Here is a 27,723-nt window from a genome sequence, read left to right as displayed (position 1 = left end):
AATTTTGCTTGAGAACTCAAGCTGCAGAGTGGAGCCAGAGGACAGTGGGATGAAGGTGGGTAGTTGGTCTAATTTTGGGCCGAGCCAAAGTAGTTTTGTTTTGGACTCGTTCAGTTTTATTTGTACGGTGTGGGCCCAGGATTGGAGGTTCGTTATACATGAGATAATGTATCTACCTGAGTATGAAACAAAGTAGTAAAACATGTTGAAATAAGTCTGTGCACGTTGTGAAATGTCTCAAGGTTACTCATGCACAGTAGTGGCTCAGTGGAGTCTAACATGTCAAGTGACAGGATGTCAGGAGAGTCCTCATGTGAATCAAGTAAGAAACTGCTAGATTTGGAGCACCGTTCAGAGTGATAAAATTTCTCACAAAAGAAGGGAAAAAGCCAAAGGAGATCCAAGAACTCATGACTACAATTTATGGTGAGTCTTCCCCATCATCCTACAAAGTAAAATTTTGGAGCAAGCAGGTTTAAGTGGGGTAGACAGTCTATTGAAGATCACCCTCACACTGGACAGCCTGTGGAAGCAACTTCCACAGAAGTATGCAAGAAAGTCAAGGATTTAATTTTGTCAGAAAGACAAATTAAGGTTTCCTGAATAGCTGAAGAAATGGGCATCTCAGCAAGTACAGTTTGGAAAATAATTCATAAAATTTTGGGCATGTCCAAGGTTAGTGCAAAATGGGTTCCAAGAATGCTGATGCCATGTCAGAAGACCACGAGGCTCTAGTGCTGTCAGAAGATGTTACATGAAGACTAAGTGAATTTTTTTCATCGTTTGGTGACTGGAGATGAGACTAGGGTCTATCACAGAGATCCTGATTCCAAAATGGAATCAATGCAGTGGAAGCACAAGTCATCCCCCCACCCCATAAAAGTTCAAGACAGAAAAATCTGCAGGCAAAGTCATAGCAACTGTCTTCTGGAATCATGATGGACTTTTGCTTCTGGAGTTCATGTCACTCAAGACAACCATAACTGGGGAGAGTTACACCAAACAATGATCTCTTTGCGTGAGTCAATCAAGGAGAAAAAAAAAGAGGAAAGCACAGCAGGCGTGCTGCTTCTTCATGACAATGTGCCGGTGCACAAGTCAAGACAATCATAGGCTGCCATCCGAGAATGTGGGTTTCAGAAGCTGAACCATCTACCCTACAGTCCTGACCTGGCTCCCTCTAATTATGTTCCAAGTTTTGAGGAAATCTCTCCGTGGTGAGCAGTTTTCAAGTGATGAAGACATCAAGGAAGCTGCGAATTCCCAGTTTGAAGGTCAGTCAGAAGAATTATTTTCAATGGGGTTAAAGTCATCGCAGAAAAAGTTGTTGAAGTGTATGGAGCTATCAGGGGACAACAATGAAAAATAAAAACAAACATTTTTTTGAAAACTATCTTCTTTCCTATAGAGGAAGATAAATTATTGAACATTCCTCATATATCCGAGATTTAGGGAAGTTCTGGCGGCTCCATTGGCTAACCTTTTCAAAACTTTTTAGTCCATAGTAGTCACTGTTCTGCACAACATAAATGGATCACCAACAATTTGGTTTCCAGAATAACCAAAATATAAAGCTGCTGCTACAACTTCAAATTGTATTGCATTGCATAAACATTAAATGTGACTATACTGGCCTGAAAACCAAATTGTGGCCTTTCATAACTAAAATCCAACAGTACTATTGCAGAATATTTGTTGAACCTTCTGCATTTACATGCTTTTGATCATGAATAACCACTTCTATAAGCTTTTGTCTTGATCATGTTTATGTGCTCATTCTAAAGCAAAACTGGTCTATCAAATATTCACAAACATAATTTTGCTAAAAGAACTATCTCTCATGCTACACCAAGGTATATGAATATTACCCATTTTAACTTTTTCTGCAAGCAGCTAGATCTGGATCTCTGCTGAATTTTGCCACTATAAAACAAATTTAAATGCATAGTTTGAAATTCCCTATATTGAGTACATACCTCAAACTTCTATAATCAAGTTAGAACAAAGAATTATCAGATATAGTAATGAGTTTTAACACATCACATAAAAATAAAGAGAATACTCACTTAAACTTATTAAATTTAATGCTCTATTTTTCATTCTATGGAGATGTCTTTACAAGTGAACTGACTGCATACTCTAAACCACATTACCTATATCGGAACTTTTGAATTATGCTCCTTTCTGAATGTCTCTAGAGAACAGTCACAGTGTTTTATAGTGGGGTGGGGGTTTACCTACAGACCACAGGCTCAAATCCAAGCTCAGGTGGCTTATATGAAATGACAAACAGATCAAAAAATGTACAGGTTCTACATGCAATTGAATTGAATTGATAATGAACAAGAGGAAAAGACCTCAGAAGTCTGCACCATAAGGAATAATAAATTCCAGCGATGGTTTCTCAGCAGGACAGGTTCTCTATCATTGGTCTCAAAAACCTCTCAAAACCGATTAACAAAAAAATTATTAAACAGTGTATTCAACACCTGCACAGTTTAATCGGTGTAAAATTGGTAATATAATGCACTTATCTGGATTAATGATAAGAGCCCGACAGGACCCGTTTCGCCAGATTATTGGCTTCGTCGGGGGACCTTTTGATAGCTAAAAAGAAACAGAAAAAGACAAGTGCTTAAATTTTACTCAAACAGATAAATGTTAAATACAATTGTCACGAAGTTTATACGAAATAGTACTCACTGCATTCAGTCTGAATTACAACACATTCCACTAATAGCTCCAATCAGGCTTTTTTACGATCGGGCCAACCTCAAAGACGCGGAAGGTTGAGAGGCAGAAGAGGCACGCCAAGATCACGACCGAACACGAGGTCTCAAGCGAAAATAAACCAGTGGTAGTCAACATTTCGAATAAACTTCTCACTGCTGATGAAACTGATCTTTTGTCAAAAGGACTCTCATTTGTTCCCTCATCTAACTTTGATTTGTTCAAATTTTCTGTTGATTTTGAAAAATTTTTGAGGGTTATTCAGTTGCGTTTGTTTTTCAGTGATAAAACGGAGAGTTATGACCGTACCATTGTAAGTCCCCATTCGAAGTGGGTGCCTCCGGGCCCAGTGGACCCGGTTATCAGCACATTTAAAAAATGTGTTTTGAAAGATATTCATGATTGGTACAGAATTCGTCATAAGGTCAAAGGGAATTTAAGCTCTGCGCAAAGAATAGCTTTATCCACTCTTCAGAAAGATGAGAACATTATTATTAAGAAAGCAGACAAGGGAGGAGCTGTTGTAGTCCTGGATAAAAAATATTATTACAATGAGATCTGTCAGCAATTGAGTCAACATGATGTATATGAAAAATTAGAATTTAATCCTACTACTAGGTTACAAAGAGAAATCCTAAAACTAACGAATGTGGGTTTGATAGCTGGATTCATCACACAGAAAGACCATCGGTTTTTAAATAAACAATGGCCCACGATTCCAGTGTTTTACACGTTACCAAAGATTCATAAGAATCTCCAGCAACCTCCGGGGAGACCGATCATGTCATCCCGTGATTCCCTGTTGGAACCATTGTCAATTTTTTTTTAGATCAATTTTTGAAGTACGAGGTTCCGAAAGTACCTTCATACATTAAGGACACTGCAGATTTTCTTCACAAATTAGTACAAGTGGATGCGTGCAGTTTTCCATTTTTGTTAGTTACCTTGGACGTCGTCTCGTTGTATACTTCCATCCCTCAAGATGACGCTTTACAAGTGTTAAAGGACATTTTTGACAGGAGAGTAAGACCTCATTCGATACCTATGGATTTCTTGTTGGCTTTGGCTAGAATCACTATGAAAGAGAACTTTTTCATTTTTGATGGCATCTTTTATAAACAAAAAACCGGAGTGGCAATGGGTGCCACTTTTGCCCCTTCAGTCGCCAATTTATATATGGCAGCGTTTGAATGTATGTGGATTGATTGTTCCCCTTTTCAAGTTAAATTTTTCCACTGGTTCCGCTATATAGATGACATCTTCATGCTGTGGAGTGGCACGGAACAAGAACTACATCAGTTCTACGCTTGGCTGAATTCTTGTGATGAGTGCATCAAATTTACGATGAATTTCTCCCGGTCTTCTGTTGTTTATCTAGATGTGACAGTCATACAGCTAGAAGATTCTTTTGCTACAGATTTACATATCAAACCAACTGACAGAAATACGATTTTAGAGTACACAAGTTGCCATCCTGTTGCATTAAGGAATAATCTTCCTTTTTCACAATTCCTTCACATTAAGAGGAATTGCTCGACAGCTAGTAGATATAGGACCCAAGCAAAATCTTTTGGTGAAAAACTAAGTACTCGTGGATATCCACAGAAAGTTTTAAAATGTGCACAGAAATGAGCCAAGTATTATAATCGGGATTTATTGTTTGCGAGCAATAAATCCAGTGACAGCGATGACAGTGTCCAAACCTGTGTGGTGCGGTTTACAGCACATGGAAGTATTCCTGCCAACATTCTCAAGAAAAATTGGAAGATTATTCAAACTTTACCTATCTTCCAAGATGTCCCTTTAAGAATTGTGTTTACTAGGGACAAAAATTTAAAAGACATCTTGAGTCCTTCCATGTACCGCACCGCCTCAGTTGAAAGAACTTCGTGGCCACAGGGTTTTTTCAAGTGTGGCTCGTGCAGCATCTGTGCTGTTACTGTGCAAGGTTCCACATTCACTAATCCTGTCGACAATAGGATGTATCATTTGCAGCATTTCATGACATGTAATTCTGACTTTGTTATATATGCCATCATCTGTCCATGTGCTAAAGTCTATATCGGAAAAACAATTCGCCCGTTCAGGACTAGGATGTGTGAGCATAGATCCAACCTGAAGCTTAAGAAAACCAGTGCCCCCATAGTAGAACATTGCCTTGATTTCGCCCATGAATTCCATCAGCTAAGGTGTATGTGCATCGATAAAGAAATCAAGAATGATCGGGGAGGTGATCGGCACACGAGACTCCTGCAAAGAGAAGCAAGATGGAAATTTAAGCTAAGTTCCTTGAAACCTGCGGGTTTAAACAGCAATATCGGCTGGCACTCTTTTTTCTAATACATTGAGTGACGTCATCGTGTTGTCCCTTTAAGTACGCATGCGTGGCGTTCTAGCGCCACCGGCGCCATTTTTTGATGTGTTGTAATTCAGACTGAATGCAGTGAGTACTATTTCGTATAAACTTCGTGACAATTGTATTTAACATTTATCTGTTTGAGTAAAATTTAAGCACTTGTCTTTTTCTGTTGCTTTTTAGCTATCAAAAGGTCCCCCGACGAAGCCAATAATCTGGCGAAACGGATCCCGTCAGGCTCTTATCATTAATCCAGATAAGTGCATTATATTACCAATTTTACACCGATTAAACTGTGCATGTGTTGAATACACTGTTTAATAATTTTTTTGTTAATCGGTTTTGGGGCTCTTATCATTAATCCAGATAAGTGCATTATATTACCAATTTTACACCGATTAAACTGTGCAGGTGTTGAATACACTGTTTAATAATTTTTTTGTTAATCGGTTTTGAGAGGTTTTTGAGATCAATGATAGAGAACCTGTCCTGCTGAGAAACCATCGCTGGAATTTATTATTCCTTATGGTGCAGACTTCTGAGGTCTTTTCCTCTTGTTCATTATCAATTCAATTCAATTGCATGTAGAACCTGTACATTTTTTGATCTGTTTGTTACATTGAAGAGGTTCTGATCCATTTCTGCTTTACAGTAGTAGTTTACTATAGTTATATGAAATGACACCATGGTTTCAATTCAGTTTCAGAGGCCTTATCAGACATGTTATTACCATTTCTATCAAGTTCCTGTCAATCTATGAATTCTTCTGCATGCCTCATCACTGACTTGTTGCAAGGACATGATAAAAGAAGCAATGGCAGTGAACAAAAGAAATCAAGTATGCTGTACAGGCTAAAAGTAAAAGTTAAATGTTGACCTGATTAAGAAAGTACTGTATTACTCTTGAAAGCTCTTACAGAAGTTATGGGTTAGTCACATAAAAAAGATAACTTCTTTCCTACACCTAAATACAAAAGAAAACTGAAGGGGTTTGGTAGATAAGTTGTAATTATAAATTTTAATAAAGAAAAAAAATCGTTATTTGTAAAATGGATTGTGAACTCTGTACTTGTACATTCAGGCCCTGATTCTGCAAAGCGCTTCTAAAGTTAGGCGCCATTTGGATGTCCAAAATAGGCGTCCTTTGTAGAATTGTAGGAAAGTTCTGTTTCACACGAGTGGTGGGTGCTTGGAATGCTCTCCCGGAGGAGGTTGTGGCAGAAACTACTGTTCTGGGTTTCAAGCGCAAGTTGGATTCACACCTTCTTGCAAATCACATCGGGGGATACGGGAAATCCGGGTCTTCAATAAGGAGCACCTAACTGGGCCTCTGAATGTGCGGATCGCCGGACTAGATAGACCTAGGTCTGATCCAGCGAAGGCGTTTCTTATGTTCTTATGTTTAATTGTGCTCAGCGATGCTCAGCACTGTTTAGGAATCTAAATTTTGAGACGTCCTTTAGAGAACTGGGTTTTAGGCGAGAATTAGACGTCCAAACAATGTCCTTAATGTTATAATATTTTACTATGAAGTCATTAGAATGGCAATTTTATGGTGTTTTTCATTATAATTGCGATACTAGGAGTTGGATCTGTTTAAAGCTTTTATTTATTTCTCTTCCATCAGAGAGAGTGACTGGGATTTGAACCAGAACCATTAGGGTAGAAGGCTGTAGGTTTAACCAGTGTGCTACACAATGAGCTAGCAAGTTGCATAGCAATTGTAAAACTAGGTCCTATAGGCATTATAAAGGCGGACTACTTTTCAGCATAGTTTGGGCTTCAGATAGACCTGAGTTCTATGGACGGAACTTAGGCACAGTTTGGCGTCCTTAATGCGATCTGCTAAATAGCTCGCTGGGTTTTTATTTTTGCTTTATTAAGCTCATAATACATTTAATAAGGCACCACATGAATAGGGCACATCAAAACAGATATATTGCATGCAAAACATTCTATTTTTGTGGACAAACAGCAATGCTATTTGCTAATTAGAGGAAAAGATCCATTAACTGAAGCACAGCACATGAAAAACACAGCTTTAGGTTTCTTGCTAAAAAGCTATCCTTTTTTCTGACTAAACAGTGCTTCAATCAGCTCATTAATGAAAGCAAGGAAAGCACATTAAAAAATATATAGATTGCATACATAACTTCATTTGCAAAAGCTTAAAACCAGATACAGACCTTATTAGAGTGGCTTCTATTTCATTGCAAATGGAGGTGTGCAGCTGCACAATGCCGACCTCATTGTGAGATCATCAAGGTAGAATGCCACAATTAAAATATGTGCTGGGATTTGAACCCATGACCTCTGGAAGATGAGCACAGGGCTTTTACCCATTGAGACAAAGCCACTTTCTTTCAGTCATGGGAAGTCCTACCATGAAAGCTTAGTGATCCTAGTCATGTGAAAATACCTGAGAAGATCATAGCTTAGCAGATCCCTAAGCTATCATATTAGATGTGAGGAAGAAAGACATTAGTGGAAGCTGCTGTGGCTCAATGGGTAAAAGCCCTGTTCCCATCTTCCAGAGGTCATAGGTTCAAATCCCAGCACACATTTTAATTGTGGCATTCTACCTTGCAGGTGTACCTTGATGATCTTACAATGAGGTCAGCATTGTGCAGCTGCACACCTCCTTTTGCAATGAAGTAGAAGCCATGCTAATAAGGTCTGTATCTGTTTTTCTTAGTTTTTAAGCTTTTGCAAATGATGCAATGTATGCAAACTATATATTTTTTTTCATGTGCTTTCCTTGCTTTCAGTAATGAGCTGATTGGAGCACTGTTTAATCAGAAAAAAAGGGTAGCTTTTAGCAAGAAACCTAAAGCGGTGGTTTTTTTCATATGCTCTGCTTCAGTTAATGGATGTTTTCCTCTAAATAGCAAATAACATTGCTTTTGTCCACAAAAATAGAAGATTTTGCATGCAATATATCTGTTTTGATGTACCCTGTTTATGTGGTGCCTTATTAAATGTATTTTGAGCTTAATAAAGCAAAAATAAAAACCCAAAGAGCTATTTAGTAGATCGCATTAACGACATCCAAACTGTGCCTTAGTTCCATCCATAGAACTCAGGTCTATCTGAAGCCCAAACTATGCTCAAAAGTAGACCTGGTTTACATTCGTCTACAATGTAGGCATGAGATGGACACCCCAGGTTGCTCAGTGTTATGCAAATGAATCAAAGGACGCCCATATTGAAACCACACCCATGCCTATTCCCTTAGGTGTGAGTTTTCCCAATGGGCATCCATGAAATTGTGGCAACGCCTACAAAGTGACGTCCAGATTCTTTGGACATCCATGTGCCAATTATCGCTCGTTAAGACCCTTAAATGTCTCATTAATCACTTACTTTAGACACATATGTCCCACTCAGCATTAGGTGGCACTTAGGCACCCTTTAGTCACCCTTTATAGAATCAGGGCCTCAGTATCTAGTTTGTGTGTAAGAGTAAGGAAGCAGCTCATATGAACCACCAAGTTCTTACCTAATCTGAGCTCCCCAAAATTTCCGCATCCTATTTTCTTGCCAACTCTGAAATTAGGTCCCACCATAAGAACACCAGACGATGTTGTTGAACTGGATGGTCGTGAACTATGGCCACTCCTCACTGGCAATGCTTTGGCTACCCGCTGCCTTTCATCTTTCTCCCTATTGGAATGGTCCATGATCTTACAAAAGCAAGCCCCTGCCAGAAAAACTGGCAGAGTTCTTTGTCTGAGCTCCTCTCTTCCAAAGGATAGTAATAAATATAAGATATATAAAATCCAGCAGGATCCAAATGGTTCACTTTGCGTGTAAGGCTTCAGTAAGAATCAAATAAATGCTTGATGTTTCCTTGGAGCCATATCCAGCCTGCTTAGTGGATCTTCATTACACATTAATTTCATTGACTAGGTTCTAAGATCATCCAAAGCGAAAGATCCACTGAGCCCTAGGAGAAAAAAGTAAACATTTTTAGATGATGTGAATTATACTGAGAGGGGGAAAAAAAAAAAAAAAGATATAGGCACAAATTAGGCTGCTACATTCTAAATAATGTTCTACAATAGCTGCTATATAACAGAGATTTACTGTATATGCTGAAAACGTTGCATGTCTGACTGTAAAGCAGGCTTGTCCAACCTTTTTCTAACAGGGGCCACATTTTATATTTTATTTTATTTATTTTTATTTAGCTTTATTTATATCCCGTCATACCTTTTCAGTTCAAGACGGTATACAACAGGGATCTCAAAGTCCCTCCTTGAGGGCCACAATCCAGTCAGGTTTTCAGGATTTCCCCAATGAATATGCATTGAAAGCAGTGCATGCACATAGATCTCATGCATATTCATTGGGGAAATCCTGAAAACATGACTGGATTGCAGCCCTCAAGGAAGGACTTTGAGACCCCTGGTATACAACAAGAGATGCTGTAAAGTTACATCAGATCAGAAAGAATTGGGAAGGAGTGGGAGACAGTTGGGTGACCGGGGTGGTACGGTGGGAACAGAGGGCGAGTAAGAAGAGGTAAGAGAAGAGCAGGATTGAAGGATCAGATATTCTAACATTCAGAGGGCTAAAACACGCATGTGCACAAGCACACTCATGCATATGCTCTAAGAACATCCAGTCTCTCTTTCTTGTACCCCAACAGCCTTTTATCACATCTTCTCTCTCTCGTGTTATAGCCACCCCCTCCCCTGACTTCAGCTGTAGAAGAAACAGTAAGATTTCTACTTCCTCACTATAACTCAGCTCTCTGCAAGCCTGAACCATTCAGTGCCAGAGGTTCAGGTTGGTCTATCGTGAGACTTGAAACCACAAGACCAACTTGAATTTCCAGCACCACACTGCTCAAGCTTGCAGAGAGCCAAGTTGAGTCATGGTGGGGAAGCAGGAATCCTGCTGCTTGCATGAGAATTTCCAAGCTTCTGTGAGTCAGGTAAAAGCACTTGGTGGGTCATATGTTGGACAAGCCTACTATAAGGCAATCTGAAAGGAAAGAACTTTGATCTGGAGAAAAGCAGGACAAGGAGGAAGCCTGTAGCCAGTATTTCTACTTCACAGAGTTTAGGCTTGTACAACTACAGTATGTGGAAAGCAGGACTTTATTTCAGAGCTGCTGAAAAAAAGGCAATGTAGAAGAAAACTTTGGCCTCAAGTAAACATTCTCTCCTAGAAAGATTTGTTAAGATTTTTCAATTATTTGCTGCATTTTTGTGTGGGTATTTTTTCACATTCCAAGTATTCCACAAATATATGCACAGTGTTAAATAAACCTATTACATTTTTTGTTTTCTATATCCAATTGACACCAGCTTTTCAGGACATGGAGATTCTGACAGGACTGCTATTTTTGAAGCCACATATTTCACAAATATGCATTCACGGTTTTGTCAACCAATAATATTTTAATTATATATTTGATCCATACCAAATTTTCTGATTATGTCTAGCAGTCCAGCTTCATGAAAGGGGTCTTTCTGGGGAAAACCTATTTATTTCACCAATATGTGCTTATAATTAATGCCACATTATTCCTTTTTTTTGCATCCAATACACACTAAATTTTCAGATGTCATGTGATCAAGGGTCATAAGTTGTTGTTTTTTTCTTTTCTTGCAATTTACATATATGAATGGATATTCTACAATATGCTTGCAAAGTTATGCCTCTGAATCCAAGCCAAAGTTTCAGCTGTCAGAAAGATGACCAAGAGAAGTCTGATGTATATGTTTGTTTGTTTTTACTGGATCATGTATAAGTGCACAAAATGCGCATTCATTTCTGAAAATTGGCTCCATTATTTTTTTGAGGAATTTCTACTTAATTCATCTTGAATTTAGAAAAAGACAGATAATTCTAAAAGCACAGAAAAGAAAATGACTATACAATACATAAGAATGGAAGAAGAGTGTTCTCCTACCTAAGTATCAATTAATCTGAATTATATAAATTACAGATTGCCTGCTGTCTCAGGAGAACAGTACCACTCTTCAAACTCCATAATAGTGCCTTCTTCCAAGGATCCCTTCAGCAGCTCCTCTACCCTTAGTCCTAGCACTTCCCAAATCTCCTGTCTGCTTCTCCTTCCCTTGATTCTGAAAAGATGGGAGATAGTGTTAACTAATATATGGAGAAATTATGCCTTACATGCTAATTTTCTGTTCTTTAGTTTGTAAAACCATTTTGCACAAATGGGTTATCCCTTCCTACCAGCAGATAGAGAAAAGATAGAGTTCTACCAGTGACATCATTAGTTCAGCTATAGCATCTTTCAGTTCCTTGATTACCCTCGGATGGATGCCCTCCGTTCCCGGGGATTTATCATTTTTAAGCCTATCAATCTGCATGCATACCTCTTCTAGACTGACCATTAATCCTGTCAGTTTCCCGTCTTCATTTCCTGCGTATAGCCTGTCAGCTTCCGGTATGTTGTGTATATCCTCTTCGGTAAATACAGACGCAAAAAATGTGTTCAGTTTGTCAGCGATGGCTTTGTCTTCCTTTAGCACTCCCTTTATTCTATGTTCATCCAACGGCCCCACCGCTTCCTTCACGGGTCGTTTCCCCTTAATATATCGAAAGAACGGCTTGAAGTTTTTTGTCTCCTTGGCTATTTTTTCCTCATAGTCTCTTTTGGCCCCTCTTACCGCCTTATGGCACCTGCTTTGATGATGTTTGTGATTTTTCCAGTTTCATCCATTTTTGACCTTTTCCATTCCTTAAACGAAGTCTTCTTGTCTATGATCACTTCCTTCACCGCTACAAGTGAGCCATGCCGGTTCCTTGTTCTTTTTCCTCTTGGATCCCTTGTTGATACGCAATATATATAGATTTTGCGCCTCAGTGACTGTGTCCTTAAAAAGGGACCATGCTTGCTCTAGCGTTTTTACAATGCTTATCCTCTTCTTAATCTTCTTCCCCACCATGAGTCTCATCCCTTCATAATTCCCTTTTCGTAAGTTCAGTGCTGTGGCTGTCGTTCTGGATCGATGTTTTGCCCTCCTGTCCAGGTTGAAGCGGATCATATTGTGATCACTGCTTCCCAGTGTCCCTTATACTTCTACACCTTGTGTCGGTTCTCATAGTCCATTTAGAATTAAGTCCAGAATTGCATTTTATCTCGTATTTTCTTTGACAAGTTGTTCCAGGAAGCAATCGCCTACAGCAGCCAGGAACTTAATCTCCCTACTGCAGCCGGAGGTGCCTAGGTTCCAGTCTATCCCCGGATAATTGAAGTCACCCTTGATAACTGCGTTGTCTCCCTTGCAGTTGTGTTTAATCTCATCCGTCATTTCTCCATCGATTTCTTCGGACTGCCCTGGGTGTCGGTAGTAGATGCCGATCTTCATTTCTGTTCCATTTGTTCCCAGAATTTTGACCCATAGAGACTCTACCTTATTTTTCATTTCCGGCGTGTTCTCTCCAGTAGACTCAATTCCCTCTTTGACGTATAGGGCAATACCCCACCTTTTTGACCTAATCTATCTCTGCAGTATAGCTAGTAGCCCGGTAGCATAGTGTCCCAGACATGTTTCTGTGATGCCGATGATGTCAAGGTTATCTTTTTGTGCCATAGCTTCCAATTCCCCCATCTTATTTTTTAGGCTTCTTGCGTTTGCAGCCTGTTACTTTCTTGCATTTCCTTCCCTCTTGTGTCCCTTTCGATCCGGTGAGTCTTCCCTGCTATCTTCCTGCACGGTATCCTCTGGGCATAACGTTTCCCAAACCATTGACTCTTGGTCAACTATCAGCTTTCCCCTTCTTTCTAGTTTAAAAACTTCTCAATTTCTCTCTTGATGTTGCTTGCAAGTAGCCTCGTTCAGTCTCTGCTGAGGTGGAGTCCATCCTTTCTGAATAGCTTGCTCTTCCCCCAGAACTTCGCCCAGTTGCGCACGAAGTAGAATCCTTCTTCCTCACACCAGCGCCTCATCCATGCGTTGACTGCTTGCAGCTCCATCTGCCTCTTCTCGTTGGCCCTGTGTACCGGCAGAATCTCCGAGAACGCTACCCTCGGTGTTCTGGTCTTCAGCTTCCCTCCTAGCATCCGGAACTGGTCCTTCAGTCCTTCCCTGCTTTAGTTCCTGTTGCTCACATTGTTTTGTCCCCACGTGGATCACCACCGCTGTATCTTCCTCTTCTACGCTGTCGATGATCCTGTCAAGGTGGCTCACTATATCATCTACCTTGGCTCCCAGTAGGCAGATCACCAGCCGATCCTGTCTTCCTCCCACTATGTGGCTGTCGACTTGTCTGATGATGGAGTCCCCCCAAGACAATTGCTGTCCTCTCTATCTTCTCTTACCTCTCTAGCCGCAGGTCGGTGTCCCTGGTGTATGACTATCTCTCCAGCCATAGATCCGTCTTCCTTATGGTTGTCCTTCAGGTGGTCCTCACTCACTGTAGGTGTATCTTGGCAGCTTCACTGTTGTTGGCCAGAAAAGCATGGAGCTAGGTCAAGGACAGAGGGACACTGAACAGCAATCTACTGCCTGCTGAAGATAGATAAAAATACTGGAATCTTTCAGGGGATACCACAGCTTCTTCAGTGGTCACTGGTAGAACTCAGTCTTTTTTCTGCCACTACCTATTGAAAAGAAGGGATAACCCATCTGTGCAACGCTGACAAAAAAAAAATATTTCCTGGTTCCACGAGGCTTACAAACTAGTCAGATAAACAAGAGTACTGCATACTCACAGAACTTGAACCATTAAAGCTAGATGATTCAAGTTACATTTGCAATCTGTCCAAGTCTCCTATACCTAGCTTATACATACAGGGGAAATTCTACAACTCTGAATTCTATAATTTAGGCTTACTTTATAACAGCACGGCCATGGCACCCATTATGGCTAATTTGTATGTCTCCAGTTTTGAGGAGGAACATTTACACAAATATCATTGGTACCAACACAACACCCTTTGGGTACGATTCATAGATGATGTGTTCTTTATATGAACTGATACAAGAGAATTTGGAACAATTTTTGCAGTGGTTGAATGGTTTGGACAAGAATCTCAAATTCACTCTTACGTGGGATAGAAGTTCGGTAACTTTTTTGGATGTAAAAATCACTAAGACGAAGGGTTGTTTATACACTACAGTATACTGTAAAATTACAGACAAAAATACGTATCTCACCTACGATAGCTGCCATCCAGTCCGTTTAAAGCAGACTCTTCCTATTAGCAAATTCTTGAGGGTGAGATATATTTGCTCTTTGGACCAAGAATTTAAACAACAGGTAAAAATTATAATGCAACGGTTTAGGGATAGACATTATCTGGAATGAACCATCCAATAGGCATTTCGCCGAGCACTATATGCCAATCCATAGTAGATGATGATGGCAGATAAAGACCCTATGGTCCATCCAGTCTGCCAATCCAGCTCTGTTATTACAGCCGCAACAACGGGAATCCATGGACAAACACATTTGTGTGGTGACCTATTTGGATAGGGCAAGTCAAATTGCCAGTATTATACGGAAACATTAGCATGTGTTGTCTATGCATGAGATTTTCTAGGAAAGCCCCTGTATAGCTTATGCTAGACCCAAGAATTTGGCTAATTTAGTGACCTCGGCAAGATTTTCATCAGAGAGCTTTGAACAAGTGGATATTGGGGGGCATCAATCGTGCTCCATGTGCACAACATCTATGGAGTGTGAGGTTTTTGTTCATCCACAACTAAGAAGGGTTACAAATTATATCATCGGACAACATGCAGATCCAAATGGGTTATTTATGTTATTGTTTGTCCATGTGCACTCATATACAAATTAAGACCAGACTGGTAGATCAGAGCAGAATTAACATACAAGTAACTACATCTTCCACGGTGCTTCACTGTATGGACAAAGGACACACTTTTCAGTAACTTCGGTGGGTGGTTATGGAAAGCATACCTGATACTTACATCGGGGACAAAAAAGTCCGCATTCATTTACAAGAGCAGTATTGGATTTTTGAATTGGATACTGTCGCTCCTTATGGATTGAACAAGAATTTTAAATGGGGGGCTATATTGTAAAACCTTTTGTTCCCCGTTCGGGTTGCAGTTTGGATTGGATGACATCATTTCCAGTTTAGATTAAGTGGCAGCGTTCGTTTGCTGCCCAGCTCACTCATGCCTTGATTTTCTTAGCCCTTGGCTGGATAAACAGAAGGCTCCTGAAGAAGGGATTTACTCGAAACTAGGCTTAGTAGAGCCTGAAAAATACTTTTCCAGTGGGGACAACTTAAATTGAAGATGAAAGAGTCATGGACTAAAGAAATTGAATGAATTATGGATGAAATTTAATGCCATTTTTGAGCTAAGTATTATTAATTGTGAACATTGAGGAGACATTTAGTAATTTAATGAGTTTTTGGATGAGATTCACTAGAGAGATTTTTACATATTTCTATTTCTATTTATGAAATTCACTTAAAGCACTTTTGTGTTTTTGCACCACACATGTGTAAGCCTATGATGGTGTGGGCGTGGCTTGCAATAGAGCCTGCCGATTGATTCAAGCTGGGACTTCCGTGGTGGCAGTAGCCATAATAGCTTAACAATCACACTGAGGCTACACATACACTTATTAAATTGAATGATAGATATTTATTTTGATATATGGCGTAGTGTCTCTAGTGACTCTCATTCTTTCACAAGTACATTTCTTATCTGTTTATAAGAATACTAGCATAGATTGGTGCAAACACACCTACATTTTGGCAACAACATTTACACCAGGTCAATGGTTGGTGTAATATTAGTGCCTGAAACCAATATTTTATTAGCGCCTGAAAACAATATTTAAGTGTGTAATATTGTCCACTTGGCATGCTTACACACAGTACTTGTAGTTTGATACTAAACTTGCTTTAGAGTACTACTACTAAAGTCAGATATTGTTCAAAGCAATTTTCATATAGGTGCTATCATGTGGCTTTTTTTTTTTTTAAAGTGGGAGGTAGAGCTGTGTGGTTATTCTTATAGCAGGTTATAATTTTAATTTTAGCTGGGGGGTTAAAAAAAGACTCCATTTCCAGGCCTCTTTGGGATCAATATACTTATGGTAGTTTGAGTGGTTTATTACATGTGAATTAGAGCACTGTTCTTCAATCGCCGGTCCGCAAGAAATTTCTGCCAGTCCGCGCAGGGCCGACAAGATTAGGGCCTCCTGTCCCGTTGTCCCCACTCAGAGCTTCGCTGTCTGGAAGGCCCAGAACGTCCTCTCCGACGTCAGAATTGACATCGGAAAGAAGAATTTGTGTTGGCTTTAGCAGTAGCAGCAGCAGCAGGGCAGTAAGATAGCAGCCGTCCCGGGGAAAGGAAGGAGGGAGGCTTTTTTTTTTTGCGCGGCAGGGAGGGAAGGAGGTAGGCAGGCAAGCAGGCTGGCTTTGGCCAGGGAGGGAGGGAAAGAGGTAGACAGTCAGGTAGGCTGGATTCGGGGGTGGGGGTGGGACAAAGTGTGGAAGGCAGTGAGAAGGACATGGGAAGGAGGCACTGGGGGCCCTAAAGACATGGGAAGGAGGCACTGGGGGCCCTAAAAACATGGGAAGAAGGCACTGGGGGCCCTAAAGACATGGGAAGAAGGCACTGGGGGCCCTAAAGACATGGGAAGGAGGCACTGGGGGCCCTAAGGACATGGGAAGGAGGCACTGGGTGCACTAAAGACATGGGAAGGAGGCACTGGGTGCACTAAAGACATAGGAAGGGGCACTAAAGACATGGGAAGGAGGCACTGGGTGCACTAAGGACATAGGAAGGAAAGAGAGAGGGAATAGAAAGGGACAATTCTTGGGCCTGAGTGCAGAAAGAAAGAAATGAAAGAAAGGATACACAGACTAAAGGAACCGCAACCAGAGACTCATGAAATCACCAGACAGCAAAGGTAGGAAAATTGATTTTATTTTCAATTTAGTGATCAAAACATGTCAGTTTTGAGAATTTATATATGCTGTCTATATTTTGCACTATATTTGTCTATTTTTCTATAGTTACTGAGGTGACCGAGCTAGTGGAGATGGGGCGGAAACGGGGTTTTTAAATTTTAGTCCTAGTAGTTTGCCGGTCCACAAAATAATTATTTTATTTCTGCCGGTCCACGGGTGTAAAAAGGTTGAAAAACACTGAATTAGAGCACTCCAACACGACCTGGTTTAAGTTTACACTAGACCTCCTGCCCACTTTCTTTTGACTTATAATGTGAAAAATGGTTCCTGCTGATATCTGACATAGCTGATTATTATTTATATAGTTTGTTTTTGCTGTATTAACTGTTTCCTTTTTATAATAAATCTAAGTGCATAGCATTTAGTGTCCCATAATTTAAGCATGTAAATATCATTCCTGCCCATGCTAAGCCACTTTAGCATGTAATTATAGATTGAAAGATTAGGTTCTTACCTGGATAATTTTCTTTTTGTTAATACACACAAGAGACTTTATGTTAGGTGATCAATCCGTACTCACAAACTGTTTGCTGAAGGATAGCAATCACATCTTTCAGCTCCTCCTCCTTCACCAATGGAGTATAGTACTCTCTATACCAGCGGTCTCAAACACGTGGCCCGCCGGCCGCATGTGACTCTCCAGGTTTTATTTGCGGCCCGCGGTCTGGAGGCCATCATTCTCTTCCTTTTGGAGCAACAGCCGGCTCGTTCACTCAAAGCCACGGGTTGGCGGCTCCTTGCGCTATCCACTCCTGCATCGGAAGCCTCTCTGATGTCACAACATCAGAGAGGCTTCAGACGCAGGCGCGGATCTCGCAAGGAGCCGCCACCCGCGGCTTTGAACGAACGAGCCGGCCAGACACGCTGCTGCTCCAGTGGCGTACCAAGGGGGGGAGGCAGTCCACTGTTCTCTTCCCTGCAGGGCCGACCAACTCTGGCGGCCCAACGTCAATTCTGATGTCGAGAGGACGTTCTGGCTAGCCAATCGCTGCCTGGCTGCCCGGAACGTCCTTTCCGACATTAGAATTGACATCGGGCAGCGAGAGTTGGTCGGCCCCGTGCAGAAGAGAAGCAGGGAGATGGCCTGTTCCCGAAAGCGGCAGCAGCAGCAGCCTATTCCGCGGCGGCGGTGGCATGGGGGAGGGCAGGAAGGAAGGAAGAAAGAAAGAAGGTGGGGTGGGGACAGGGAGCCAGAAAAAAAAGCAAAAAAAGGGGCACGGAGGAAGGAAGAAAGAAGGAGGGGGGACAGGGAACCAGAAACAAAGCAAAAAATGGGGCACGGAATCAGAGAAAGACAGACAGAGAAAGAAAGAAAAAGTTGGGGGAGGGAATGAGGTCTGGAGGAGAGGAAGCATACAGGAGGCTGAAAGAAGGAAGAAGTATTGGATGCACAATCAGAAGAATAAAGTGCAACCAGAGACTGATGAAATTACCAAACAAAGGTAGAAAAATGATTTTATTTTCAATTTAGTGATTGAAATGTGCCAGTTTTGAGAAAGAAAAGATATTGAACTTTAAATGTGAGTGCTGCAGAAAAAAATAGAGTACTTGGAGGGCCGCAGAAAAAATAGTTAATGTCTTATTAAAGAAATGACAATTTTGCATGAGGTAAAACTCTTTATAGTTTATATATCTTTCCTTTTAACTGTTAAAGGAAAGTTTTATAAACTATAAAGAGTTTTACCTCATGCAAAATTGTCATTTCTTTAATAAGGCATTAACTATTTTTTCTGTGGCCCTCCAAGTACCTACAAATCCAAAATGTGGCCCCGCAAAGGGTTTGAGTTTGAGACCACTGCTCTATACCAAAGCAATTGATCTCCACTGTAACAGAAGAGTGGAGGAAGGGCACAGGGAACTTCCCCAGAGATGTCATACATTTCTGTTCTGCTCTGTAATTCACAAAAAAGGACAATAATTATCATGAACTTGCAACATAGATGTATCAATGAACCAACCTGCTATGTGCAACTAGCACTAACACATAAGAAGCGCCAAAGCTCAACAAACTCAGTAATTTATTCTTACATGGTCAACCAATTGACAGGAGAAGAACTCCAGTTCTGCAGTATAAAGTTGTCCGAGGCAGAAAGCAGGCAAATTAAAAACCCACAGGGCAGGCTGGACAGACTCCTGTGTGTATTAACAGAAAGAAGATTATCCAGGTAAGAACCTAATCTTTTATTATGTTACATAAACACAGGAGTCTGTATGTTAGGTGATGTATCAATGCGTCAGATGTCTAGGGTGAGACAGATAAGCCTGCTGCAAAACAGAGGACCCAAAAGCAGCATCCTCTCAAGTCACTACGTCTAATTTGTAGAACCTTGTACAGGTATGGAAAGTAGATCAAGTAGCTGCTGCTAGATGGAAATTCTGTAACAGTGTACCTATATTTAGGCACCAAGAGGACACCTATTTATAAAATGGAAAGTATACAAGAATATCCCTTTTTGATAATAAAATTATATTATTTAGTTGGGTCACAGGACCTGCTTGCCCACTTTTGGGCTTCATACTAACATCAAAGTAGTTGATGACTCTAGATATTCAAGATTATGTAATCCTCTTAACTTTCTGTAAACTGGTTTCTTTACATTTAATATTATTTGCAGCATCTACATATAACTATAGCACATCTTGTGAAAAGGGCCTCCTTTATTCATTATTTATTTTCAAGAATAAAGCAAGTGGCACATTAAAGCAGCCAATAAAGCATAAATGAGTAACACAATGATTTTAAATAAAATTCCAACACTACCTAGGTCACAAAATTGGTTTCCTGATATTAAAAAAATAATCTTGCATAGAAATACATATATCCCTTGAGATGTTGTATTTTATATGAGTGGATTCTCAGCTCACAAGGTATTTTACTGTACAGATTAATACTGTGCAATCCCCACAGGATTAATGAAGAGCAATTAACTTGCAAAATCAAGAACAGATGTCTTTGCTTGTGAAAAGCAATTTAGCTCTTAAGCAGTAAGTTATGAGAACAAATCCCTATTAAGGCTACCAACACATTCTTTTACATACTAAAGTAAGTGACTACATCATTAGGGAATGTCATTCTTCTCTAATAATTGTGTCTTGTAGTCCCACCATCAGTGTCTTGGGAGCTCTGAGAATTTTAAATGGTGTTCAATACTATCAACATGTGGTTCTTAAGAAGCAACCCCCCTATTTATAACCTGATATATACCTTGATATTTAAAAGGTCAAAAGAAGATAATTTGAATAAAGCCTGTTAAAATCTGTCAAATATGACGTGCTGGTGTTTATGGAACAACTCCTGGAGGCACACCTGTCCAATCAGGTTCTTCATATTGAAAAAAAGCTTTCTAAAGCATACTCATTGTAGCAAACATTAGGTCTCTAAAGCAGTGATTCCCAACCCTGTCCTGGAGGAACACCAGGCCAATCGGGTTTTCAGGCTAGCCCTAATGAATATGCATGAGAGAGATTTGCATATGATGGAAGTGATAGGCATGCAAATTTGCTTCATGCATATTCATTAGGGCTAGCCTGAAAACCCAATTGGCCTGGTGTTCCTCCAGGACAGGGTTGGGAACCACAGCTCTAAAGTATGCATATCTATCTAATCTATCTGAAAGAAACCTTTGTGCATAGCCTCTGGTTCAAAGTTGTTGCTACAGTGGCTGAATTAAAACACAAAATAGGGTTAAAAATACAATAGTGGTTGCTCCATCTTTTAAAGGAACCACAAAGGAGTAGAAATGTTAAGCAAAAAAATGCTTTAATGCAATTTCCACCAAAAGAGATTGTAAATGATACCTTTTGAAACCTTCATTTAAAATAGCATCAGAAATGTTACTTTTGTTTTAAATACAAAGGAAAAAAAAAGAGATTAGGTTCTTAACTTGATAATACAGCAAGGTCTCGTATCTGAACCATAGGGTTATCCATGCCTGCTTCAAACATTCTGTAGATGTCAACCACAGCTTTTTAGCTCCTCCTCCTTCTCCCTTCAGTTCTTACCAAAGCTGACAACAGCCCTATAGAAAAAGATAGGAGAAGGAAGGTTACAGGGAACTCCCCAAAACCAAGTGTCTGATCTGCTCAGATGAATTTTAAAACAATCACTGAATGAAAACATTACAAGCCTCTGAGAGCGACAATAAATGTAATAAAAGTACAAGTTATACAAGAACATAATAGCCTGAACATTTAAGGTGCTCAACCATACTTCTATTTGATTACATACACAGATTCTTGATAATCCAATAGTCTGACAGGAAAATCTTAGTTGTGGAGCTCACCACTAAGGTTGAGACAGAAAGCAGGCACATCAGATAATTGCTGGGCGCGGGGGGGGGTGCATGCAGCATACCAGCCCTACCTACTGGAAAAGGTATCAAAGTAAGAACCTAAACTCTTTTTCCAGTGCAATAGGGATGGTTTGCTGAACCATAGGGACATACCTAAGCATTCCCTAAAGTCTAGGATGGGAGAGATGAACTTGTAGAATTTGGTGAAAGTATGAAGGGATAAACAGGTGGTCAACCTACACATCTCAAGAAGAATCACCCTTGGTTCCTCTCAAGAGGAAGCCACTCATCTTGTTGAATGTGTGTTCAATGAGGTGGGCGGCTGTTTGCCACAACAGATGTATGCAGAGGACATAACCTACAAATCCATCTGAAGGTGGTCACCTTGGAAGCAGATTTGTGCCATCTCATCTGATTGGATAACATGAAAGGATGATCTGAGAGACAAAACTTATTGGTCACCTCTAGGCAATGCAATAACACACTTCTGACATCCAAAGCCTGTAAGGCCTCGTCTTTCTTCTTAGATCCTGTGGGTGAAAACTGGCAGTCTTAACTTCTTCGCTGACATGAAACACCAGAGGGAACCATTACTCCCACTTCCGTGATTCAGAGAAAAGGCTCTCTGTACAACATGGCCTGCAATTCTGAGACTCTCCTGGCAGAAGTAATTTTCACCAAGATGACTGTTTTGACAGTCAGATCTATGTGGGGGAGCTTCTTGTAAGGGCTCATATGGGGCTTTGCTGAGTCCATATAAGTCTATATTAAGGTTTCAGGATGGCAAGTATTCTCAAATTGGAAGCTATAGTCTCAGGGGACCCTTCAGGAAACTAACTATATCTGGGTAGGCCACTAGCAAAGCTCTCTTCTCTCAGTCCCAGAAACATGAGAGTACTGCTACTTGAACTCTAAGTGACATCATTGCCATTCCCTTATAAAAGGCCCTCTTGCAGGAACACTAGAATGGACAAGATGGGGGCATTGCCCGGCTCTAACTTATCTTTGCTGCACCAGCGCTGAAACATCTCCCATGTCTTAGAATATGCTGAAACTGTCTTCAGCTTTTTGGCTCTAGAGTAGCAATGACTACTTCCGAGCATCTTTTTTGAACTAGCACTGTGCACTCCAGAGCCATGCTGTAAGACCAAGGTGTCCCTGATCTTCTAGGGCAATCAGCTACTGTGAGAATAAGTCTGGATGCACTTGGAGTCTGAAACTTCGTTCCATTTGTAGTCTATGAGATTGATATACTGGTGCTACAAGAACTATTGTTCTTGTGTGATGAGCTATCTGGCAGATTACCCAGCTTTTCATGGGTTAAGGGAGAAACATGTATATAGCCCAGTATCTGGCCTTGGTTGAACCAGGGCATCTAGCCTTGCACTTCCAGGCCCACATCTGCAACTGAAGAACTGATCTGTGTTCCTGTTGCAGAGTTGCTATGAGGTTGAACATCAGACAACCCAATCTTTTCACAATGGCCTGGAACCTTTTCAGAGATAGCATCTACTTTCCTAGGTCCTATGTCCGTCTGCTGAGATAATCCACTTGAACATTGTCTACTCCGGCCATATGCACCGCAGAGAATACCAATTGCTGAAGGTGAGTTCAGGAAGGCACCTTCTAATCCATCTCCAATCATTGTTTTCAGTTCACATCTCCAACGCATACATCCATACCCACCTGCTTGAAAACTCCCATAACCAAACCCCACAATCAAACACTATCTCACAAAATGTACATCCCACCTACACACATAATCCTGTCACACACATTAAAAAAACCCAAAAATATTCAGATTAAACCAGTGCCACAAACCCAGTCTCTTACTTACATACATAATTAAATGTCTATGGTGTTATTGTACAATAATATTTATGTACATATATATTTTTCTGTTACCTGCCTAGAATGTTAAGACACTGCAGGCCATGCTTTTAATAAATAAAACTGATAAATCCAAAACAACAAAAGTGGAACAAATAGTCCCTGGATGTGGCTGCAGTCATCAAATAAAAAGTTTATTAAAACATTAAAACCAAAGACTTTCACAATACACTAATTTCTCCCAGGAATGCTAATTGTAACCAGAACATGTTTCAGCAGAACTTTGCCTTCTTCAGGGTTCCTTAAACAAAATAAGATAGAATGAGGAGAAATGTGAGACAACTATACTTCTTTCAAAAATATTTTCCTCACTATCACCCTACATCAGAGCCTCACCCTACATCAGAGCCTACAGCTTCACAAACTTTGTGAAGCTGTAGCACACTAAACATGGTGGCCGAGACTCTAGGGCATCTGGAAGTGTGCGGACATAAAATGCGATGATGTGGACATAAATGTAATGATGTCACACGTGTGATGTCATCACAATGAACATAAGTATAGCCTTACTGGGTCACACCAATGGTCCATCAAGCCCAGCAGTCTGTTCTCACGGTGGCACATATGCAAATGCCCTCCAGACAGGGCCCTGAGCCACCAGTGAGGGGTGCTGGAAGGGAGGAGGCACGGAAAGGAGGCACACTGTCACCAGCTAGCTGACTGCCTACCGGTTGTGCCTTTCGCTGCGAGAGGCACATCCTGTAGATAGTGAGCCGAAGACGATCTCTCTCCTCCTCCCCGGCACACCTGGAATCTCGGGCAGCACACAGTTTGCGATATACTGCCTTACATCTATCTTCCACATCTACACACTCTTTACATACACATAACCTCAAAATAACCTTTCCATGCCCATACACATTTTACTCAGTCCAACTACCACACCCCTTTTTATTTCTCCAAAATCTCCTCATGTCTAGCTATGTTAAACTGTACCCCCCATGTCTTTCCCTATTTGTTTGTTTACTGTTCTATTTGCCATTTTAAGGTCTGCTTTTTGTCTAATATTTTATTTGCAAATATTTTTATTAGGTTCAGAAATCTACCAAAAACACATAACAAATACAATGTGAAATCCTCAAAAATCCTACCCTCCCCCCAACCCCACACCAATTAACAAAACAATTAAATTTGTACAACTAATCGTTTGCACACTCTGATTCAGGGAAGGGTGCCGCTACATTACACGTCCAAATCATTTAGAATTGAGGATCTTAAGTCTCACTGGCAAAACATCTATAAAGGGTGTCACAACTTCAAGAATTTACATCGTTCTTGCCATGCCCTCAAATGTACAGATTGCTTCTCCATACACGATAATTCATGCATACGATTTTTCCAATGCACAAAGTTCGGAGGGGTGTTAGAAATCCACTGCTGTAGGATACAATTTTTTTTGCAAGATGAGCTGACTTATGCAAAAAAGAGACCTAAAGCTCTTGTGCCATCACATATATTAGTCATATCATTCAGTAAACAAATCAAGGAATCTGGAGTCCAATGTGACTTGTCTAAGCCACTTAAATAGGACCACACTGCAGTCCAGAATCGATGGATAAATGGACAGTCCCAGACACTGTTTATATGATGCCTCTGATGCTCCACATTTGAAACAGGCCCCATCAGAAGGGAGACCCATCTTTTTAGCACAAGAGGGTTGTATGTACATATGTAACAAACAAATTTATAAAGCAGTTCCTGCAAAACCTTGCCGTCAACTAATTTGGGAATCATATATAAACTATTCAAAAATTTCTCTATATCATAATACCCAAAATCTGCAACCAAGAGGGCCAAAACTCTGTGCAACAAATGCAACCATCTCTGAACTTTTAAACCCCTATATAAGCTACCCAACAGACCCTTTGTGATAGACTGCACTGGCCAGTGGTCATCAAAATCTGTTTCAAGAAAGTCCTGCTTATGTTTGGGGTTGTTTTTTTTTAATTATTAATGACTGGACATAATGGTGAAACTGGATTTGTCTAATATTTTAAATGTGTCCCCCCCCCCTTGTAGCCCCTGTTCTATGGAGGCAGAAAACAGTTCTAGTCAGCAGCTGTGACACTTCCTGTCTTACCAAGGCCCCCATTAAAGCAGCAGCAACTCCTCCCCCTCTGAAGCAGCAGCTGCTCCCATCAAGCTGGTCTGCTGCAGTGGAATATGTTCTGCTGAGCTAACAGAAGGTCCTACATGACAATATTTACACACCAGGGAACTTTCCAAGTCTTAATACATAAGCTGGTTTTATTTAGTGACTATCAGATGTACAGTATCCATCCATAATAAAATATAAGATGGTAGCTTAAAAAGAACACACTACTTATCAAGATTTTATCAGACATACTGGACCACTGTGAAGGTACAAAGAAAAAGGAACAAGAACGATGAACTAACACTTAGGGACCAAAGCAGACATCTTAAGAACACATCTAATGTTTAAGGAACACACAAATCCTGACTAAATTTAACTACAACTAAAGGGGAGCTACCATTAAGACGTTATTTTACTACTCATTGTATTGTGCTGTCCCCTCTTTATAAACTAGTCTTCATATATTAGACCAGTGTTCTTCAACCACTGGTCCGCGGACTGGTGCCGGTCTACAGAAATTTCCTGCCAGTCTGTGCAGGGCCGGCAAAATCTGTGTACAAAAATTTCCTGCTGGTCCATGCAGGACTGGAGAGATCAGGGGGGGGCCCAATTCAGTACTTGCCTGCAGCAGCGCAGCGATTCACTTATGCAGCCTTGGGGCTTTTGCTGAGTCACGGCCTGCCTCTGATGATACAACCTCCTCTTTCCTCAGAAGCCGGCAAGGGATCCAAGGCTGCCTAAGTGAATTGCTGCGCTGCTGCAGGCAAGTACTGAGAGCTGCCGGGAGGTGACCGGAGGGAAGGGGAGGAAACCACTGTTGGAGGTTGGGAAGCTGCTGGACAACGGAAAATAAAAGTGAGAGCTGCAACTGGACCTGGAGGAAGAGAAAAGGAGAGATGCTGCTGGGAGGGGAGGAGGGGAAGTGAAGGGAGTTACTGTTGGATAGGGGGAGGAGGGAAAGGGAGAAGGAACCAGCTGTCTGGGAGATTAGAGGAGTGGAAGGGATCAGGGTGGAATGGAGAGATCAGATGAGGGAAAGGGGAGAGATCAGATGAGGGAAAGGGGAGAGACAGAGGAATGAGAAAGTAGAGAGAGATTGATGCTAGAAAGGGGGTCGGCACAAAAATAAGGACAAAGATACTTAGATCTGGTGTAGGAGAGATAAAAATGAAGAGAGCAGTGAAGCTGGAATGAATCATGTAAAAAGGAGAGAGGGGGCACAGGCTGGATGGAAAGGGGAGAGGGGCATAGAAAGAAGGCATTTACCATATGGAAGGGGGAGAGGGCAAACAGTGGATGGAAGGGGAAGATGCTGGATTGAAGAGACAGAGAGGGCAGACGCTGGAATGAAGAGAGTGAAAAGAAGATGAACAACAAAGTAGAAAAAATAATTTTATTTCTATTTTGTGATTAGAATATATCAGATTTGAAATATGTATCCTGTTAGAGCTGGTGTTAGACATAACTGGGGACTGCAAAGCCCAGGCAATGCTTCTTTAGTTTCCAGCTGGCTTAGGGTTGTCTCTGACTAAGGGTCAGTTGACCTAGTTGCACTCCCCTAACACTATTCCTGTCATGTGTGACTGCAGTATTCTGTTAGCATGATATTTCTGTGCAGAATTCTGTAATAATTTGGCTTATTCGTTTTTGATAGTAGAGGGGATATATGTGAAGGGGAGGGGAGACAGGGGTTTTGTTGATCCTTGCTCTATATTATTTGTATTTATAAAATGACAATTGTACAGATTATTGTTTCTTTTTATACCTTAATAAAATATGTTCAATATAAAATCATATCTATTTGAGGCTAGTGCAGATGAGATCAGATGGTTTGCGGGGACCGAGCTCATGGGGACGGGGCAGAGACGGGGTTTTTTTTATATATATTCAGATTAGTTGTGTGTGGTTGGATTTCAGTCTTAGTAGTTTGCCGGTCCACAAAATAATTCTTTTATTTCCGCCAGTCCATAGGTGTAAAAAGGTTGAATAACACTTTATTATACTACATAAATATTACTTACTCATTTTTCTTTGTCTTCTTTTTCCCTCTATTTCTTCAGTAAAGCCCATCATTCCGATACTTATTCCTGCTTCTGAGCAGTTACCCAACGTTCTCTATGATACATTCCTTCCACCTCACAATTGGTTTATATTTCATCATAACGCCATCCTGTCAGTATGCAATACTAATTTCATATTACTGAATTTGTCACCAATATGCCTGTATAATGTGAACAAGCAAAAACAAAAGTCTTCTCATGGTCAACTTTTATCATAAAAAGTATCTATATCTACTAATTTATCATCTATCTTTAAAAAATCCATTATTCATCCAATACTTCTTTCTGATCATGCTCACGTCTCAACCTTCCTAAAATGTCAAGATACAAGAAATAAATCCACCTCTTGGATATAA

General features: G+C 40.6%; 1 protein-coding gene across 6 annotated transcripts in view; it reads right to left on the bottom strand.

Moving 5' to 3' along the window:
* Window positions 1-27,723, bottom strand: part of CSNK1G1 (casein kinase 1 gamma 1) — a 255,154-nt gene that overhangs the window by 185,805 nt on the left and 41,626 nt on the right. For 4 of the 6 annotated variants that reach the window (XM_033919968.1, XM_033919971.1, XM_033919974.1 and 1 more), the window contains exon 2: window positions 8,586-9,032. In XM_033919968.1, coding sequence (XP_033775859.1) covers window positions 8,586-8,766 — 181 coding nt within the window. In that variant the 5' untranslated portion in view covers window positions 8,767-9,032. Of the gene's footprint in view, window positions 1-8,585; window positions 9,033-11,009; window positions 11,185-27,328; window positions 27,529-27,723 lie in introns of all 6 variants that reach the window. The other 2 variants (XM_033919970.1, XM_033919969.1) reach the window with 2 other exon arrangements.

Source organism: Geotrypetes seraphini, chromosome 14 (assembly GCF_902459505.1).
Source record: "Geotrypetes seraphini chromosome 14, aGeoSer1.1, whole genome shotgun sequence".
Classification (NCBI taxonomy): Eukaryota; Metazoa; Chordata; class Amphibia; order Gymnophiona; family Dermophiidae; genus Geotrypetes; species Geotrypetes seraphini.
The sequence above is the reverse complement of the archived record's forward strand: the minus strand, read 5'-3'. Positions and strand labels throughout refer to the sequence as shown.